The 19,574-nt window shown below is 38.6% G+C and overlaps 1 protein-coding gene across 7 annotated transcripts in view; it reads right to left on the bottom strand.

Annotated features, from left to right (window-relative positions):
* Positions 1-19,574, bottom strand: part of LOC310672956 (uncharacterized protein) — a 69,584-nt gene that overhangs the window by 7,132 nt on the left and 42,878 nt on the right. For 5 of the 7 annotated variants that reach the window (XM_083430673.1, XM_083430675.1, XM_083430676.1 and 2 more), the window contains 14 exons: positions 19,332-19,484; positions 18,561-18,721; positions 17,651-17,760; positions 16,091-16,209; positions 14,651-14,863; positions 12,931-13,074; positions 11,305-11,471; positions 11,003-11,118; positions 9,044-9,168; positions 6,074-6,304; positions 5,113-5,253; positions 2,792-2,958; positions 1,984-2,060; positions 498-610 (listed from right to left, as the gene is read on the bottom strand). In XM_083430673.1, coding sequence (XP_083286799.1) covers positions 498-610; positions 1,984-2,060; positions 2,792-2,958; positions 5,113-5,253; positions 6,074-6,304; positions 9,044-9,168; positions 11,003-11,118; positions 11,305-11,471; positions 12,931-13,074; positions 14,651-14,863; positions 16,091-16,209; positions 17,651-17,760; positions 18,561-18,721; positions 19,332-19,484 — 2,037 coding nt within the window. The remainder of the gene's footprint in view (positions 1-497; positions 611-1,983; positions 2,061-2,791; positions 2,959-5,112; positions 5,254-6,073; positions 6,305-9,043; positions 9,169-11,002; positions 11,119-11,304; positions 11,472-12,930; positions 13,075-14,650; positions 14,864-16,090; positions 16,210-17,650; positions 17,761-18,560; positions 18,722-19,331; positions 19,485-19,574) is intronic. The other 2 variants (XM_083430674.1, XM_083430677.1) reach the window with 2 other exon arrangements.

Below are 19,574 nucleotides of genomic sequence, written 5' to 3'. Positions count from 1 at the left end.
TCTAGGAGCCCTCACGCCTTCATCCCAAAGTCCAGTGCCTTGCTTACCGACTTTGGGAAGGTGGTGCAAGGGATGGGGGGGTCATATGTTGCCAAGGGCCACCAAATAAAGCCTCAAGGGCCACATGTAACCCCTGGGCCATGTGCTGGACCACCCTGATGTAGATGCATGTTGTGCATGCAGACAACCCAGCTTGGGGAGGGGGGTGCTTGGCAATGGGCACTGTCCCAGGTGGCACATTTCAAATTGATCTTGACACCCATCTGACCCTTGGGTCATAGCGTACAAGCAGCTGGTTCTATAAACAGAATGCTAAGTCAGGTCACCATGGCTTCAGAACATTCAGTACATGCAAAAAGGCATTGGATAACTAAGTTCCAATCTGCCTATCAGCCTGAGAAGTGTGTATCATGTTAAGTCATTACTGCAAGTGACAGAGGTCACGTTCACCAAACATCCCTGCTTCTAGTTGGGAACTGCTGTGAATTTTCTCTTACCTACACTTCTTTTACAAACCAAGATAGCAAAGAACGAACATGGAACTTCTTCAAGGTCCCCGTTCTTCCTCATTTGTGTGCAGGTGGAAGAAGCTTTTCCATACATTTCTTGACTAAGAATCAAACACACAAGAGGTTATACCAAATAAACCCTTGCACATGTGGGATAACTTCTGCAAACACAACACAATGTACCTGATCACAAGAAAACCAGCTCTGTAGCTCTCCCAAGCCTCTTGGGCAGGGTATAGGGAACATGGGGGAGTAAAAGGAGGGGAGGTTGCATTGCACTTGCAGAAGTTGTTCTGCGCATACAATGATTTAGCAGGATGCAACCCAAGGTAAGCAAGGTTAGACACTGCAAAAAAAAATAATCACCAATATTTTAAATTATAGTATATAATAGGCAAGGTAATTATAGCAAAATATAAAGTTTTAAAACAAGGCTATACAAATGAATATCAGAGAAAAAATTGAAATGATGAAATTTAAAATGTTGTAATTTCTATTTATATGTTGAATTTGAATGGCAAAACTTTAAATTAGAACTGAGGACTCTAAATCTGTGACAACACTGTATCCAAAAATGCCCCCTGCAATTCAATGGCATATTTCTTGATCATTTAATAATTAGTAGACAATTTACTAAATGCTGTTACAGGTGGCTGCTAAATACTGTCAGTAGCATGTCTGAAATTTCAAAACATTGCCTGCTGTCCTGCCTTCACCTGTCTGTTTCAAATGTTGCTGCTACAACAAAACCACTGGATGTTCCATTAAGAATCATAGAATTGTAGAGTTGGAAGGAACCACAAGGTTCATCTAGTCCAACCCCTGCTGTGGAGGAATCTTCTGCCCAACTTGGAGTTCAAACCCACAACTCTGAGATTAAGAGTCTCGTGCTCTACTGACTATTATTCAGTAAATGAGCTGGTCAAGCTATGTGTGGCAGAGCAGATGCAATCGCCCTCTAAGGCTACTTGGAAAGAAAGCTGTAATGATATATTGCTTCAAAAAATTGGTTTTTATCCAGTAGCCCTCCTAACATCTAATGTGCAGTCTAGCTGAAGGTTTATTAAAGAGCATTTTCAGGAACTATTGGTCAGACAGGATATGGAAGCAGTGAAGGCAACGATAACATCAAATACCTGCTGTCTAGCTCAAACAAACTAGTTATGTTTAACACAGTAAAGCTTGCGCTAAAAGCCTCTCAACTCAGGAAAGCCCTGGAGTCCTGTCGTGCCCTGAGTTTCCCACCTGAGTTTGTGAAGTGTTTTATAATGTTTTGATAATATATGCTATAATATGTTTTTAAGACCTGTCTGTTTTTATTTGTTTTGTTCTTGGCTATAACCTGTACATGTATTTGGTTGACCAATAAAATCTGATGACTGATGAACATCCCAACAGGTGCTTATTTCTTATAATCAGCTAGACAACTAAACCTGCCTAATACACCATTAATGAAAGCAGTAGTTTCTCTTACGAGTTAGTCTTTTCTTTGAGTTTTGGCACTGCTGAGTCAGTCCATATAGCATCCTTTATCATAGACATCAGCCAGACCTGCAGATTAAGAATACACTTATTTGATAGACATACTGAACATCAACAGTATAGTTCTGTAATCTGCCCTACCTGAAAAAAGAATTGTTTGAAACTATTTATCTATTATTTATTTAGACCATTTCTATATCACTTAATATATAAAATGGCATCTCTAAATGGTGTACAAAAATTAAAGCAAGAACATATAGCTTGAACAAGCAGATGAACAATGCAATGTAGATTTTTTCAATATGTTCCTTTCCTTACTACACATTGTTCGGATCTTTTTGAATGTTCAAAATATTCAGCAAAGGGGGGGGGTAGGATTTTATAATGTAACACTGCCAATTATGTCAAGACAGAGCAATGGCAAATAATGATATAGCCACTTACTTACTTTATGCTCCAGGACTAAACAAGTCTACATGTTTTCCCTAACGTTGTCTTCCCTATCTTCATATTTTAACATATATCATAGGTTTGATATAGGAAAATTGGTTGCATTATATGATATTTAACATCAGCAGACACCCACTCTAGAGCAGAATAAAGACTCCTATGTCAGGCCTGAAATAGTAGCAGAAAATTCTCTTGCTCTCCAAATGCATGTTAAGTTTAACTTCTGTATCCAATAGGAGAAGGTACTGTTTTTCAGTTGACAGAGTATAAAAAGGCAGGGTATAAATAAATAAACTCTTATTTCTCATTATTTATGCCATTCCAGAACTGTGTCAGTTTATGCATGTTACCTTTTCGTCTTTGCTTAGTGGCAGATGTATAAGTTCAGTTTCATAATAAGCATTGCAGAAATCCTTTGCTCCTTGCCAAGTGAATTGCTTCACCGTCTCTATGTAATAACAATTGTCTTTCCAGTACCACCATCCAGGATCTGTTGGACACTTAAGATTAATCACACCTGAGAAATTAACAGCAGCATTTTAAACAAATATAATTTCCAAGTCATTGCCCCCACCCCACCACCAGGTCAGAAGTGTTGTAACAATTAAGCCTGCTTGCAGAGGGCTGATATTCAATCCACTACCCACTTGATGCCAGAAATAAATTGGGGTCATAAAATAGTGTCCAGTACATATGTTATAATAAATGAATGCTGAGTGGTGATGTATCAGGAAAGTGAGCCCTTCACTGCCCATGCCAAAACACACCCGGCTAAAAAGAGAGAAGGGTAGCATCAGATATCTATATACCTGCAGAAATTGCATGGCTCTTTCATTTTTCTCAAAAAAAAAGAGTCAAAACTTCCTGTGGTCCAAAGGAAAAAAAAGAGGAAGAGACACAATAAAAATATGGGATGACTTCATCATATGGATGCTCCTTAAAAACTGAATGAGGCATGGTAATTCCACACTACACACCTAGTGTGAAAGCACCCCAAGTCAGCATAAATCACTATCTGGTTACAGCATAAAAACTTTCACCTGATGAATGCAACAATATCTTGATAACCCAGATGCAGAAGTAAACCTACTGCTGAAAAACAATTCATTTCACGTGTCCCAACTTCATGTTGAGGAACTCATCTGCTAAAGATCACATCAGCCCTTCTTGCTAGATGGATGATTTGAAATCCCACAGAAGCAGGTAGGAATCAATTAATGTCAATCATTTGTACATGAGACACATTTTGGCACCTGATTGACATGCTTGTATGCCATGCTTCACTAACATGCATGATACTGGAAATAGTGTTTGAATGGGTAGGCATGATCAGGTCAGACGTTGCCAGACCGGCATCTGTAGGCACCTACAAAGGCCTTCACTGTGATACCAGACCCTGGGTAGAAGTCCTAGATTCTGAGCTTTTATTAAAAAAATAAAAGAACATAGTCTTCCTAGAAAAACGTTATGAAGCAAAAGGGTGTCATTATTCTATTATTGTTGTTGTTTTATCCTCCAAGGTAACACACATAGTTCTCTCTCACACAATCCTGTGAAATAAGTTAGGCTGAAAGACAGTTACTGTCCCAATATCTCCCAGTGAGCTTCGTGAGTGAGGATCGAAGCCCTGGTCTCCCAGGTCAACCAAACTTGGCTATGTAGAAATATTAGCAATACCAATTTTGTGTCAAGCTACAACCTTATGGCAGCCATTTTGTGACTGGTGCTAATGACTTTCTCTCAAAATTCCAAATGTGCTACTGGGTCCAAAATGTTTGGCAATCCTTGCTATAGGTAGCAGGCCAGAAAGCCATGAGAGAGCCAAGATTGCATTAGTGTGCATGAAGATGGAAAAACAGCCCATGTTTTCTAAGCAGAATGCTGACAAGGGCATGGAAAAGGAAATGGAAGTGCTAAATGCACAGACGTGCTCTGGTTAGTTCTTGCAGGCACATTAGAAAACTTACTTCCTTATCTCTGCCTAACTGCTGACCGGTATGAAGCTAGCCTTGAGCTTAAAGTAATCTGGAAAATGCAGCAGATAACTCTGGTGCTGAAATGTGCATTTACCAGGACTCTGGCATCAAAACCTTCACTACACCTAGTTTGGCCAACTAGATTATTTGTGCGTTGTAAATTTGAGTGCAGTTTAGGATAAGGTTTTTAATTTACTGGATTTAATAAAACTTTATAACTAGAATTTCACTATTTGATATGTTGTGGGGCTCCTTCTGCATGATCCTACCCAGACTCAAGGTCTGATCAACCATGAGTCACAAGTAGGACAAATGAGGGTCTTCATTGGTCACAAAGACATGAGGATACCTAGTCATAGAAATCCCATGCAATGTCTCATTTGTTGCTCAGCAGATTTGCCAGACAAACCCGAGTCCTACAATTTCTGACTTATTAATTCTTCCTCAGTAACATCCCCTTTCACCATTCTTGCTCTGCTTGTCAATAAAGAGTAGAACAAGGGAAGTAGCACATCCTTTCACAATTTTTCACAGGACACTATTGTTATTAGGTGATAAGAATAAGAACAGATTAATTCTTTTACACTGCTACTTCCATAAAAGCTTTGTCACCTTGATCAATCAGCTCATTTTTTCTACCCTCCAGATCAGTCTGAGGAGGGGAGGGCCACCCAACCAACAGGCAAATTGTGTACCTTCTTCACAATCTTTTCCTATGAAGTCTTCATTACACTGCTCGTTTTCTGCACATTCTCCAGTTAATGGATTGCAGTTCTTAGTGCCATTACAGGTGCAGTTTATACTACAATCAGGACCATAATACCCTGGTGTGCAAGCTGCCAAAAGAGATTTCAAAGATCAAATATAATTGCATATTAAAATGACCATAATATGTTTTATTTTGTTTTTTTAAAGCAGGATGCTGAAAATTACATAATAGCATCTCCTTGCTTCTCTGCAAAAAAACTGAACAGTCTTACGAAACAACTGTGTGACACAAACTTTAGGCCAGCCTCCTGGTGACCCAGAAACCAATTAGGGGTGGATGGAGTGTCATCCAATCAGGAGGAGGATGTTAAAAGTTAGAAGCTGACAGTCTGGGCTTGAGTACCTGTGAGAGCTGAGATAGGGTTTGTCTGTCATTTAGGTTTAGACAAAGCTTGGAAACTGCCTACTTCAGGAACAGTTAAAAGCCTCGTTAGGGCTGATTTTCGGGTTAACAAGGTGGGGCAACCTGGACTGCTTCCTATCTCTTGCCTTCAGCCACAAATGTATAGACATGCTACAGAATATGTGAATAAGTTGGTGGAGCAGTCACCACCAATTCAATGGACAACAGTTTGGGAATCCCTGGTCTGGAAGAAGTGTAAACTGAAGCATCTTTTGAAGCTTCAGTGGGTGCTCAGTAATCATTTCAAAACAATAGCTCTATCACTAGCTATTAATTATGATAGCTAATTGGGAACCTCCAAATATGGAGGCAGTGTACCCAGAATACCAGTTGGTTAGGAACAATAATGGAGGTGGGCTTGGGAGCTTCCCAGGGGTCATTGAGCTAGCCACTATAGTATGAATATAAAAAGAGTGATTCATTTATATAATGGGTTAATTAATCCCTGTCACAGGATTCCACAAGTGTGGCATACTGTTACATACCGGTTTTCAAATATGCTGTATAGATATTTGCAAATGATCCCCTGACAAATACAAGGCGCTTTGCAATCAGTGTTATGTACGTAGCTCTTATCCTTTGAACTCCAGTGCAAAGACTTCTTTTGTCTCTACAATGCAGAAAGGCATCATGTAATGATACGTGGGTGACTACTTTAGTGTTGTTGACAATGCCAGTCAGGTAATAGCCACCAAACTCGATGAAATCTGTACTTTCTAGAACACAAACAAAATTAGTTTGGATAAATAGCCGTGCAATTTACGTACATCATTTGAAGGACTTCTGTGCCAATCAAACATTAAGCCTAGACAGATGAAAAGAAGCTGCTGGAGAGAGACTGTGAGTAACATAAAGGAAGGAGTGTTTCCAGCTATCCCATCCCTTGCCCGCCTTATAAACCGCTGCAGGAAAGGGACTATGAGCAACATCATGTGAGGGGTGTTTTTAGGACTAATGAAAATGTGACGTTCCCATGATACTTTTGAAATTGGATGCTACATGTTGTTTATTTAATCTTGTATTTATAATATTGAAAAAAAATGTGTTTACTATGTTTACTATGTCATTATTTTGCTATGTTATTATGAAATTGTTTTTGTAGTGTTTGTTTTAAATGTATCCCTGTTTCTTTGTTGTGTCGCTTTGAGCATGGTTTTTTGTGGAAAGGCAGCATACCAGTAAAATAAATGAATGAATGAACAGAGTAAAAAGGAAAAATAAAAGTGCCATGAATTATACCAGGCATCTGGCAAGGGTTATTTCCCCCCTTTAATACAGAAGGCAATGTAGGAAAAGTCCCACTTACCTACAACAGAAAGCACAATAAACCCAAATAACACTTGAAACTAGGGCTGTTCGTGGCCTCACTCATCTGGGGCCCAATTCAGTGATTTGGACTGGTCCCAACCTGGGACAATCCAGACTCAATCCCTGGATTCTGCAGACAAATATTTGGAAATCCCACTGATTTGCACTGGGAAACCAAAATGGCCATACCATCCTTGTATTGAAACACAGGTACAGGATATTTGGAGACATGGTAGACCCTACAAAATGAGTCAAGCTTGCCAAATTTCAGACAAATAGTTCAGAGTTTTTGGGATAATTACCTTTAAAGTTTATTTTTTTAAAAAAAACTGTTAAGACCATACAGTTGGTTGAGTGTTTGATCCTGCCATTTCTCATTTGCAACTTAGAGAGAGAGTTGGAATATAAAAGACTAAGACTTCTTCTTTGCATTGTTCCTGCAGAAAATGAGGAGAGCCCCTCTCGATGCATGACTGATAATTGCACAGCACCTTCAGTTTATAAGATCTCCATTTCCTCTTAAACTTTTGGTAACTATAGCAGGAGAAGGAGCTATCACTAACTCCAAAGACGAGCTGGAAGAATCCCATCTTTTCCTATGTTGTTTCTTGGCTACCCTAGCTGCAAGAAAAGGGGCAAGTGGATCTACTGCTGAACCTCAAGGCCTCTTCCTCTCTACATTTCTGAGAATCTTCAGGACCTTCTGAGCAACCAGGATATAAACCTCTGACAAAGCTGGAATTGGAAGATAGATCTTAGTCACCACCCCCTCCCCAATCCAGAAGATGACAAATCTTTTCTCAGATTAGCTGACCTGAAAACCTAATCAGAGACATTCACCTCCCCCCAGCAGTGACCAATGGCTGCTTCGTGTGCTGCTCTACTCTGCCTAGCCCTGAAAAAAAGGCAGGGAAAGTTGCAACAGACCCATGCCTGTCTGCCTGTCCCAGAGGAAAGGGCAGATGGGGGAAAGGAGGGAGGTGCACTGTGCATCTTCACTGTTCCAGTGCTGTTGCTCCTCTGGCCAGCCAGGCCCTGAAGAGAATGCTGGCTTGAGATGCAGAGAAATGGTGGATTGGTGCAGGTGTGGCAGACAATTTAATCTCCTGCACTGCCAAAAAAGAGGCCTGCCTCCTTGGATCATTTGCCAAGGTGGACAGCTTGCCCAGCACCTCCCAAAAACTGCTGCAGGCACTGATGATGATGATTTATTAAATTCGTATACCACCCTTCACCCTCAGATCTCAGGGCAGTTCACAACATAGTTACAATATATAAAACACAAAATACATAGTGGGGGAAAAACAACAACAAACCATTAACTCCCCCCCCCCACAAAAAACACATTAAAAAATGGCACTGGATGTCAATCAGCCAAAGGCCCGATTGAAGAGGCATGTTTTCACCTGGCCCCTGAAATTGTATAATGAAGGCACCAGCCAAACCTCCCTCCACAAATGGGGATTATAAAGAGTTAATTAAGTAGGCAGGCACCTTCTGTTTCAACTTTTAAATGCTTGCTTAAAATTCTTCTATTCCATCAAGCCTATGCAGGCAACTAAGAATATATCTTTCCATAATAGTTAACGGAAATTTAATTTTTTATATGGTTTTAACTGTATGGTTTAATGTACTGTGATTGTAAACCACTTTAATATTTTGTATGAAAAGCAATACAGTATATAAATATTTTTTAAAACAAAAAAGCAAGCAAGCAAGCAATGCTACAATACAGAAAGTTAGCCAACTTTGCCTTAAATTTAAATTTATGCTACTATTGGTTGCTAATGCAAACTCCCACAACTATATTGCAACTTCTATATTATTATCAGCTTCTTAAAAGCTTGGTGATATAAATATTTCAAACTCTCTCAGAATTTTCATATTGCTAAGTAAAATCTGATTATGCAAGTAATTCAGATCCCATAAGAAAAGCTGGTCTTAACTTACTAGGCTAGCAATTTGGGTTAAAAAAAAAAAAAGAGTTGTACCTTTGATGCACAAAATATTGGTTTTAATTAAATTTCAACAATTTGTGTATTAGGGTGCCCATACTGAAATTGACATGGAAGTCTTTTTAAAATTTAACTATCTTATTGTATGTCTTCTAATGTTTTACATAAATCAGTAGTAGTATTTCACATTACCCTCTTCTCTTTTCTTGCAAACCCACGATTTTTTCCCGTAACAACTAGTTCCTGGCATTGAACCTTCGGGAACATTTAGCTGCACACAGCAACTCCAGGTGAACGTCCATGAATTATTACGTAACCTCAATTTTTAGAAACACACACAGAAAAAGTTTTGTTACTTTGAAAATCGATTTACAAACTTTAATAGTATTCAATGAGTTACTATTGCCCATTTGCATTCTATTAAGGGCTACTTCACAAAGTACCTTGTTAAGAAAACAAAATATTGCATATAAATATGTGAAAACATAATGCACACACACATATGGAAAAGCATGAAACATACAACTGGTAAGTACATAATTATGTATGGCTAAAGTTAGCCATAACATCCCATTATATGATGTGTGAAACTGCCCAAACTTTTGCTTTCTGTTCCATAGCCTCCTGGTTTACACAACACAGAAAGCCAAACATTCGGCTTAGTGTGTTGTCCAAACTTGGGCTCATGGTACAGAAGGAAAAGGGCCAGAAAAAAGCAAAGCAAAGCAGCTGCAAGCTGCATGTTTGTGTGGTCATCGTAAGCCAGTTTCCTGTACCATGAAATGTGAACGAGAGCAGTAAGTAGTGTAGCTAGTGGTCTCCTGGAATGAGTACAGTGATACCTCAGGTTACATACGCTTCAGGTTACATACGCTTCAGGTTACACACTCTGCTAACCCAGAAATAGTGCTTCATGTTAAGAACTTTGCTTCAGGATAAGAACAGAAATCGGGCTCCAGTGGCGCGGCAGCAGCAGCAGGAGGCCCCATTAGCTAAAGTGGTGCTTCAGGTTAAGAACAGTTTCAGGTTAAGAACGGACCTCTGGAACAAATTAAGTACTTAACCCGAGGTACCACTGTATCAGAAATGCTACATAGCAGATGGAAGCAGCAGAATTAAGCAACAGAAAGGTTTAAGGGTAAATTCTAACACATGCTCTGAACACTTCGTAAATACATTTGAGGGGGGAGGGAGCCACATTTCAAATTCCTCTAATGAGTCTTTGAGTTTGGCAACTTCTAGCAGCATATTAGTGTCACACAACAAAAACAACATTCAGCAATGTGAGTCTACCAGGATTTTATGCAAATAGGTCTGGACAATGTATCCCCAGTAGAGCTACTTTAAGTTTCAGAGGGAGCATGGGGCTGATCATGAGCCTTAGAACTATTATTATATATTTATTTATATGCAACCTTTTCCCCCTGAGGGGACTCAAGGATGCTTACAGATAAAAATAAGAACTGCCAATATCATCAATAATTTGAAAAATTAAACATTGATAAAATGATAAACTATACACACAAATAAAATGTATTAAAACATTACCAACTATTACAATAAAAACAGAATGACAGCAGCCGTCTCATTAAAAGCAGTCAGTGCCCCAAAGCTTGTTGGAACAAGGAAGTCTTCACCTGCTGGCACAACAACGAGGGAGCCAATATAGCTTATCTAGGGAGGGTAGGGCCGGATTTAGGTTTGATGAGGCCCTAAGCTACTGAAGGTAACGGGGCCCTTTATATGCTCAGCTGTCCTTTGTCAACAACAAATTGTCGCAAATTTTTTGTGTTGAATATATACTATATGGTAATTTATGCACTAATAGGTATCTAAAACCATTTGCACATAACAAATAGGAGCCCACACAATACAAAACACTGTTGCTGTATGTAGGTTTTACTTTATTTGTTTTTTATATTATATTTTGGAAACGTACATCCAGGTTTTTTTTCTTTTAATTTTTTGGGGGGGTCCCCAAAAGAGTGGGGCCCTAAGCTATAGCTTGTTTAGCTTATACGTAAATCCGGCACTGAGGGAGGGGGTTTCAAAGTCTGGGAGCAGCCTGGGACATTCAACTTTGTTGTAAATTTCAGAGTGTGGGTGCTTATTCTTGCTGGCAGCAGCAACCGTGGGCCTCACTCAGCTTACCATTTTAGATCTGTGTATAAAACATTAGCCTTTGACCACTCCAAATGGGTACAAAATAGACCACCATGAAGACCAATCCAATAGACTCCTCTTGGCAATATAGTAAGAAGTGAATCCTAAATAATTTAAAAGGTAGAACACCTATGAAAGAGTGGTGTAGAAATGGCAGACATACATTTTACAAAAACTTGTATATCAGCTTAAAACCACCCCCCAAACTGGCATTTCCCACTGAAGTTGCCACATGGCATATCCAAAGTCATACAAGTAAATATATATTCTGTGAAAATACAGGCTTATACCATCTCGTTTTTACTAGATATCCAGAGAAGGTCTGCGTCCATATATCGTCTACACATATCTCTTGCATCAAACCATGTATTTTCTGTTGCTTTGGGGAAGTAATAACAGCTGCCATGCCAGTACACCCAGTCACCTTCAACAGGACATCTCCCACCAATCAAGGTCCCTGAAATGTAAACACATACATACAGGGTGAATTGTTTCCAGGTAAACTAGCCTAAATATTATATGTAATACTATGTTTTACTACCTATGTAGACCAAACGCATAAGATACATATGAAATCTCAGAGCTATGATCAAAGAAACATGCTTCAAGCCTTATTTACCAGGCCCACCTCACAAGATCAGGTTCCACCTGTGTGCACTTTTCAGGTACCACAGAGCATACAGCTGTCTTCTTCTCTTCCATCACTGTGCTAAAGCAGAACCCTTCTTGTTAGCAGTGAAATAATATGTCAATCAAACAGCAATATGCACTATATTTTTATGTTGTGGACCACCCTGAGAACTACGAATGAAGGGTGTTATTTTATTATTCTTGTTATTTAAATTTATATAACAAGAACAACAACAACATGCAACCTCTAATCCTGGAGTGACTGCTTGGAAAATAAAACAAAAGTGGGCACTATACTCCCTGAAACCATCTGATATGAGGCACCTTCATTTGTATAAAATTATCTGAAAAACTAACCCTTCTTCACAATTATGGGCATTCCTCAACTATTTTGGGAAATGCCAAGATTTACTAGAAAGCAAAATAAACTAGGGAATAGTGGATCTTTTATTCTTGAGCTGAATGTCAGAAATTACAAGACATGAGGCTTGTTTTGGACATTTTACCCAACACAATAAAAACTGCCCTTTATTGACAAATTAAGGAAATCAAACAAGCTCATTTACATCATTCACTCCCTACAATTAATTCCAAAGTATCACTACAACTCATGGTATTTTTTTTAAAAAAAATTTGATTTTGAGAAGTAGCTGACTTTCTTCCAGAGTACAAATATAAAGCATCTGCCTCTTGTAAGAAACAATTAAATTGTGGAATTGCTAATGGTTGGGTTTTTTTTTTTTTTTTTTTTTTTTTTTTTTGCCCATGATCAATTTTATTTGTCGGAAAAACTTAATGCTGTTATTTTCCATACTCTCTTTGAAAGAAGGATACTGGATTATTGCCAAATGATTTGTTGAGTTTTAAGCTTGTTATCATACAACATAATTAATAATCTTATCCTACAATCTTTATCAAATCCTTGATACTTTGAGTGAAGTGTGAATACTATCTCTATTCTCTGATTTTTTAATATAATTCAAGTACTGAGCTAATCCATGACTTCAAAAGGATGCTAACCTTTCCTTCCAACCTTGTGAGTAACAAATAGCAGCGTTATTACTTCACTTAGCTATATCCTGCTTGCATTTTGATATTTCAACTTCACACCTTTCAAAGAAATAGGATTGGTTCTATATACTTAAAGGAATTTAATTTCAGCTGAAACCAGAAAAGGATCATGACCACTGTTTGATATTCCTACAACTTTTGTCATAATATGGATTCTCATATTTATGGGAGCAGAAATTTTTAAGAAGAAGCAGAGAAAGGGGTTTCCAGATCACCTTTTTTGCAAGCGAACGTAGGGTCATTTTTGCTGCAAAACAAGCTGTCACCACACAACCCTGTATAGGGGTTGCATGGCACATCATCACCACACTTGCGGCATATTTGTTCACAGTTCTCCCCAAATCTTCCAGCGACACAATCTATGAAAGATGTAAAATATTATGTTGTTGTTGTTTAGTCATTTAGTCGTGTCCGACTCTTCGTGACCCCATGGACCAGAGCATGACAGGCAAAAATATTATATTACAGTGAAATACAGGAATGACTTCCATAAAGTGTAGGCTACAGCTGCATAATAAATGGATTACGAATGACAAAACCCAATTTTAGGACAGGGGACGTGATGTATAATAAAAATAATGTCATTATTTCTACCCTTCCCATCTGACTGGGTTGCCACAGCCACTCTGGGCAGCTTCCAACATATAGAGAAACATTAAAAACTTCCCTATACAAGGCTGCCTTCAGATTTCTTCTAAAGGTTGTATAGTTATTTATCTTCTTTACAACTGCTGAGAGGGTGCTCCACAGGGTAGACGCCACTACCTAGAAGGCCCTCTGCATGGTTCCCTGTAACCTTGCAGTGAAGGAACTGCCAGAAGGCCCTTAGAGCTGAATCTCAGTGTCTGGGCTGAACGATGGGGGTCGAGATGCTCCTTCAGGTATCCTGGGCCGAGGCTGTTTAGGGCTTTAAAGGTAAGCATCAACACTTTGAATTGTGCTCAAAAATGTACTGGGAGCCAAAGTAGGTCTTTCAGGACTGGTATTATATGGTCCCAGCAGCCGCTCCCAGCCACCGGTCTAGCTTCTGCACTTTGTAGTTTCTGAGTCACCTTCAAATGTAACCTCACATAGAGTGTGTTGCACTAGTCCAAGAGGAAGATAATCATGGCATGTACCACTCTGGTGAGACAGTGAGCAGGCAGGTACAGTTTCAGTTGGCGTACCAGATGGAGCTGCCCTGGACAAAGAATTAACCTGCGCCTCCATGGACAGCTGTGAGTCCAAAATGACTCCCAGGCTGCATACCTAGTTCTTCAGAAGCACAGTTACTCTATTCAGGGCTAGGGAGTCCCCACACCTGCTTGCCCCCTGTATCCCAGAAACAGTCCTTCTCTCTTGTTAGGATTCAACCTCAATCCGTTAGCTGCCATCCAACCTCCAACTGCCTCCAGACACTCACACAGGACACTCACACACCTTCACTGGCTCCGATTTAAATGAGAGGTAGAGCTGGGTATCATCCGCAACCTGGTGAACACCCAGCCCAAACCCCCTAATGATCTCTCCCAATGGCTTCATGTAGATGTTAAAAAGCATGATTGAATCATCCAAACATGAATATGACATAGAATTTAGTATCTACATGAAAATAGTGTAGCAATTGATGGCACATATTTGTTATGCCCACATTCATAGTTCTTTGCCTCTTTGTTGTCTTCGCCCACTGCGAGTATTTAGATGGTAAACTCCTTAGAGCTACAAGCCTTCTTTTACTTCTATATTACATATATCTGAAGCATCCCCTCAGTATGTAGAAACCACTGCCTCATTTAGGATGGCCCAGTGTCACTTTCTAATTAATAGGCATGCACCCATCCCAAAATTGTTATTAATAAAAATAATACAGACAAACCAGTTGCATTTGAGTTAAATTATATAAATTTCAGCAAAGAGATAAAAGTAAAGAATTCTGCACATACTTGTACTGCATACCTGATTTAATCCAGGTTTTCACACTTTTGTCCCTGGTATTGTATATGCTTAGACCAGTGTGTATCATGAAATCTTTCCCTGCTTCTACCACTCCAATACACGTTGACAAGACTAAACAGGCCTGTTTAGCCTCATTTAAAGTAGAATACTTAGGAGCTTTTCCATCAGGAAGGTAAAATGCTCTCCCAATGAATTCAGTAAAGAGATCAACAACTGTTTAAAATAAAAGGAACAGGCAACTTAAATGAAATGTATAAAATATGACTGCTCCTAATTATTGTGCAGATTCGTGATGTGCAAGTGCAACCTGCCAGTTCACAAATGGACAAATATACTCTGATTTAAGGGCCCCAAACTAGATCAACTGTTGCAACAAACAGATAACAATGCATTGTTATGTCTTTTTCACCAAATTAATTTTTTTCTAAAAGACTCCCCTTTTCATTGGTACAAATGTTTGTCTTGTCAAGGACCTGAGCTTTCAGAAGTAGTACACATTCACACACAAATCATTGCAGTGCCAAAATGGCCACACAAGTAATACTGATATTGAATTTAAGGATTATACTTAGACACTTGAAGAACTACACTGAAAGGTATCTGAAAGGTATCTAGAAAATCTGTGCTTTTGGACTGCGTTTAGTGGGACCACCTAGAAGTAAAGAATCAGAATCAGTATATACAGTGGTACCTTGGTTCTCAAATTTAATCCATTCTGGGAGTCTGTTCGACTCCCAAAATGGTTTGAAAACCAAGGTGTGGCTTCTGATTGGCTGCAGGAACTTCCTGCACTCAATTGGAAACTGCAAAAGCAAAGTCGGATGTTCGGCTTCCGAAAAACATTTGCAAACCAGAACACTCACTTCCGAGTTTGTGGTGTTTGGGAGCTGATTGTTCAGGAGCCAAGCCGTTTGACTACCAAGGCACTATTAAATTGATATGTGAGTGTTTTAAATGTGTGGATCTGGCCAGCAGCTTTTTATTGTTTTAATGTATTTTTTTTATTAAAATGGTGAGTGTGATCTGTCAAGAGTATATTTTAATGAAGAAAAGTGGGACAGAAATCACAAATAAAATAAATAATAATATGCATACTTGTGAGTCAAATTCACTGAAATCAGGAGGGCTGCATGGCCAGAGAAAGTCAATAGGTTTTAAGAGAGCTTGAGGAGGTATGATAGAGTTGTTATAACTCATTACGTATTGTTATTTCGTGTCCAGTGCTGATCTGGTCAAACAGATTTCACATCTTTTTGAAGCACTATCATCTGTTTGATGAGGCGATACTGATAGCAATATTGACAATGGGGACAAACCACAAGAAATAACACAACTATATCACTTCCAGCTCTTGGGGGGCGGGGGAGACACACATTAGTTTCTAGCCAGAGTCAAGTTGTGCATCTGTTTCTGAGAGGCAAAAACAACTTCTTAATTTACCTTGTCTCTTGCAAATCCATTTCCTGTGAAGAGAACAATCAATCACAGAAAGATATCTCTTGAAAGCAACTCCACAATCAGAAACAGATTGTGTATATCTTCTGTTTTGCCTAACCACCCTGCCAGCAGTTAAGAAGGAGAAAAAATGTACAGGTTCTGATTAATTAAACCATTCCTTAAGGCTTGCTCTATTTCAACATTACTACGGGAAGTTTTCAAAACCACACACTAATTTTGGGCAACAAACTTCAAATACATTCTAAAATTAGCAACCTGAAAAACCATATAAAGATTTAAGGCTGGTTCAATCTGAGTAGTAGCATTCTGCTTGTATAGATCTCGTCAACTAACTGTATGGAAATAAGAAAAAGTAATGGTCAGAAGAGGAAAGAAAACTGTGCAGTATAAGCTAGAATCTAAAAGAGGTTGGCAAGGCAAGACTAGCCAGTAAGCAAAGAGAATCTAGAGGAGACCCCTGTTCCCAGGCAAGGCACAGAAGGAACAAAGAAGGATTTTTTGGAAGCCATATCTAGTATAAAGATTGAAGCTATGCGATCCCTGCCTTTCTTGGGCAGGAGGAAGAGACAACCCATTCTTTCAGTGTCTCATCCTCACTTTTGCCAGAGAATGACAATCTGCCCTGAAATTGCCATAAATTATCCATTCAGTTTGGACAGTGATATTTTGACTTCAGGTATGAACAAGCCTTTTGCCCATGTGCACAATTCCTTCACAATGTAAACAATCAAACCTGTAAGTCAAAACATGAAACTGCAATAACTGGTTTTGAACCAAACCAAGATACTAAACCATAGTTTGAATATGGTTTAATATACTATCTTGTGCTAAAGGTGAAAACCATAGTTTATAGGGTCAGATGAAATAGGAAATCATGGTTAATTTGAGATTTTCTAGTTTGACTGCTTGCTCCACAATGAGAAGAATGAAGAAGCTGAATTGACAGTCATTGTGGTTTTAGAGACTTGAAAATCAGCGAGATCCTTACTGAAACAGAAAGAACCTTTGAATACTTTCTTAAAATAAAGAGCATGTACTAGAATCTGAATATATCACGTGATCATTTTTTTCTGTTGAGAGAATGGACTTTACTAAGGCTCTGAAAAGTCGTTTCTGCTAATATTGGACTATATTAGAAAACATCTCACCATGAATTAATGAACTTTATTATGGTCACAGACCAGGATTAAAAAAGCATATAGATAAAATAGCAGTTAGGATTTTTTGACCGATAATTGTTAGGGCAAATGAGGACAAGGAAACAGGCATAAAACATCCGAATAAAATACAAGATTAAACACAGATAGTGGATGGATAAAAAAACACCTAATAATTAAAACAGATAAGAGCTAAAAACCAACAAAGACACGCAGTTAAAACAACTGTAAGAGCATAAGAACTAAAAGACTCGCAGATAAAACAACTATAAGAGGCCGCAGAGTAGAAGTCTCTTAAATAGAGGACACTCACAACGTTAAAAACTGCTGTGCAAATATGGTTAAAACAGACAATTAAAACAATAGTGAGATTAAAACATCTCACCATGCTTTTTGAAAGATTGAAGTTGTGTTATCTACCCAAATATATTGATATGACCGCTTGCTGAAGATCAAACCAATCCAGCTGTCATCTCCTGTATACTGTACCCACATCTGTAAGAATAAAGAAGAAATAAATCTGAACTGTTCTTTATGGTGTAGGAGCAGAATACGTTTAATATAAACCAACATTCGGAAAAGTCCTAAAAACTATTTTATAGCAAGAATCCTAAAGCCTTATATCCAAACAACATTTAATCATCCATTGAATCAACTTTCCAACACATAAAAACCTCCTTTAATAGGTACCGCATGTCTAGTTTAAATAACGGTGGTATATGCTTTTAAATAATAATTTAAGAGAGAAAACTGAAGTAAGCACACGGATTACAAAGCTCCAAATGTCTTCAGATAGCACTGCTAACATAGATTCAGTTTCTCTCAGCTGCAAGGAAGCTTTCTAAAGCATTCATAGTCACTGTAAGAGCACTGTATAAGGGTTCTCACCACCACTTTCTATAATAAGTCTAAAATACTTCTATTCTTGTTAGGTAACTAATGCTGCAGTTGTAACAAGAAGTAACAGTGGCTGGCTGGAGATGCTACTGCAACAGAGTCATTTTGTGCTGGAAAAAGAAAGACCCATGCAACTGGCCTCACTCATGATTGAAGAAGCTACACACACAAATCATAGTTACGTAATATAGTAAAGTGGGGAAGTACCTCCCATGTTGGGTAGGTATCTGAATTGCTTAAATCTGAATGGAGAAACACCTGCAATTTGTATGGCTTCTAAAATGAACAAAAGAAAACAGTCACAGAATTAACCTAATTAAGTCTAATTCACAAACCAGCCCCTACCCAGTGTGAGAAGGATATAAAGCAATTACACCCCCCCAGCTCACAAATAGTACCTTTTCATGACTGTTTGTAATTTTAACTAGGTCTGTTCCCTTAAATCCTTGGCATGCAATCCTGGCATCGGTCCATGTGGCTGTTTTTGTGTTTTCCACATAGTAACATGACTTGGAATAATGGTACCACTGGGGCTTCTTTGGGCACGGATTTGTGAAAGCTTAAAAACCAATACAGTAAGTTGTAATATAACTTTGAAACCACAAGATACACCTGCATATCTATGTAATTAAATGCATTTCTAGCTGTGAACAAACCATACTGAATTAAAAAATAAAAAGGGTTAAGTCCAGTCAAGGCAACTATGGGGTTGTGGCACTCATCTCGCTTCAGGCCAAGGGAGCCAGTGTTTGTCCACAGACAGTTTTCTGGGTCATGTGACCAGCATGACTAAACCGCTTCTGGCGCAATGGAACACCGTGACAGAAACCAGAGCACATTGTAATTTTAGTATCTTTATAGCACTTCAGAGAGCGCTACCTAGTGAGTTTGTGGCCCAGTCGCTTAAGTTACTATTGCTTGCAGCAGTTTCCTGTATAATTTAATTCTACTTACACAGAAAACTAATGTTGATGTAAATGGTAAAATTTAAAGGAAAGATATTCATAAATGAAACCCAAAATTTCAGTGGTTAGTAGAGGAGTTAGAGTGACTTCTACAGAGTGGCTGACATAAATTAAAGGAGGTACTAAAAGAAAGGTAGAGAAAGCCACATAAAATGAGAGAATAAACAAGGAAAACCTATGTCTAGAAACTGTCATATTTTGTACCTTTTGCATTACACTCTGGATCTGGGGAGTCCAAGGTACACTTGGTAGGGCCAATGGCTACACATTCTCCAGTAATCGGATGGCAAGGTAAGTTATTGGCACACTTTTTGCAAATGAAGTGACAATTTGTACCAAAAAATCCAGGATTGCAAACTAGAATAAAATTTGAGAATTAAAACAGCAAAAGAATAAACTAAAAACCAGATTAATAAGTACATTTCAACATTTGACTTTTACTATGAG

The sequence above is a fragment of the Podarcis tiliguerta genome, assembly GCF_965153285.1.
Source record: "Podarcis tiliguerta genome assembly, chromosome: 2".
NCBI lineage: Eukaryota > Metazoa > Chordata > Lepidosauria > Squamata > Lacertidae > Podarcis > Podarcis tiliguerta.
This window is presented reverse-complemented; position numbering and strand designations above follow the sequence as displayed.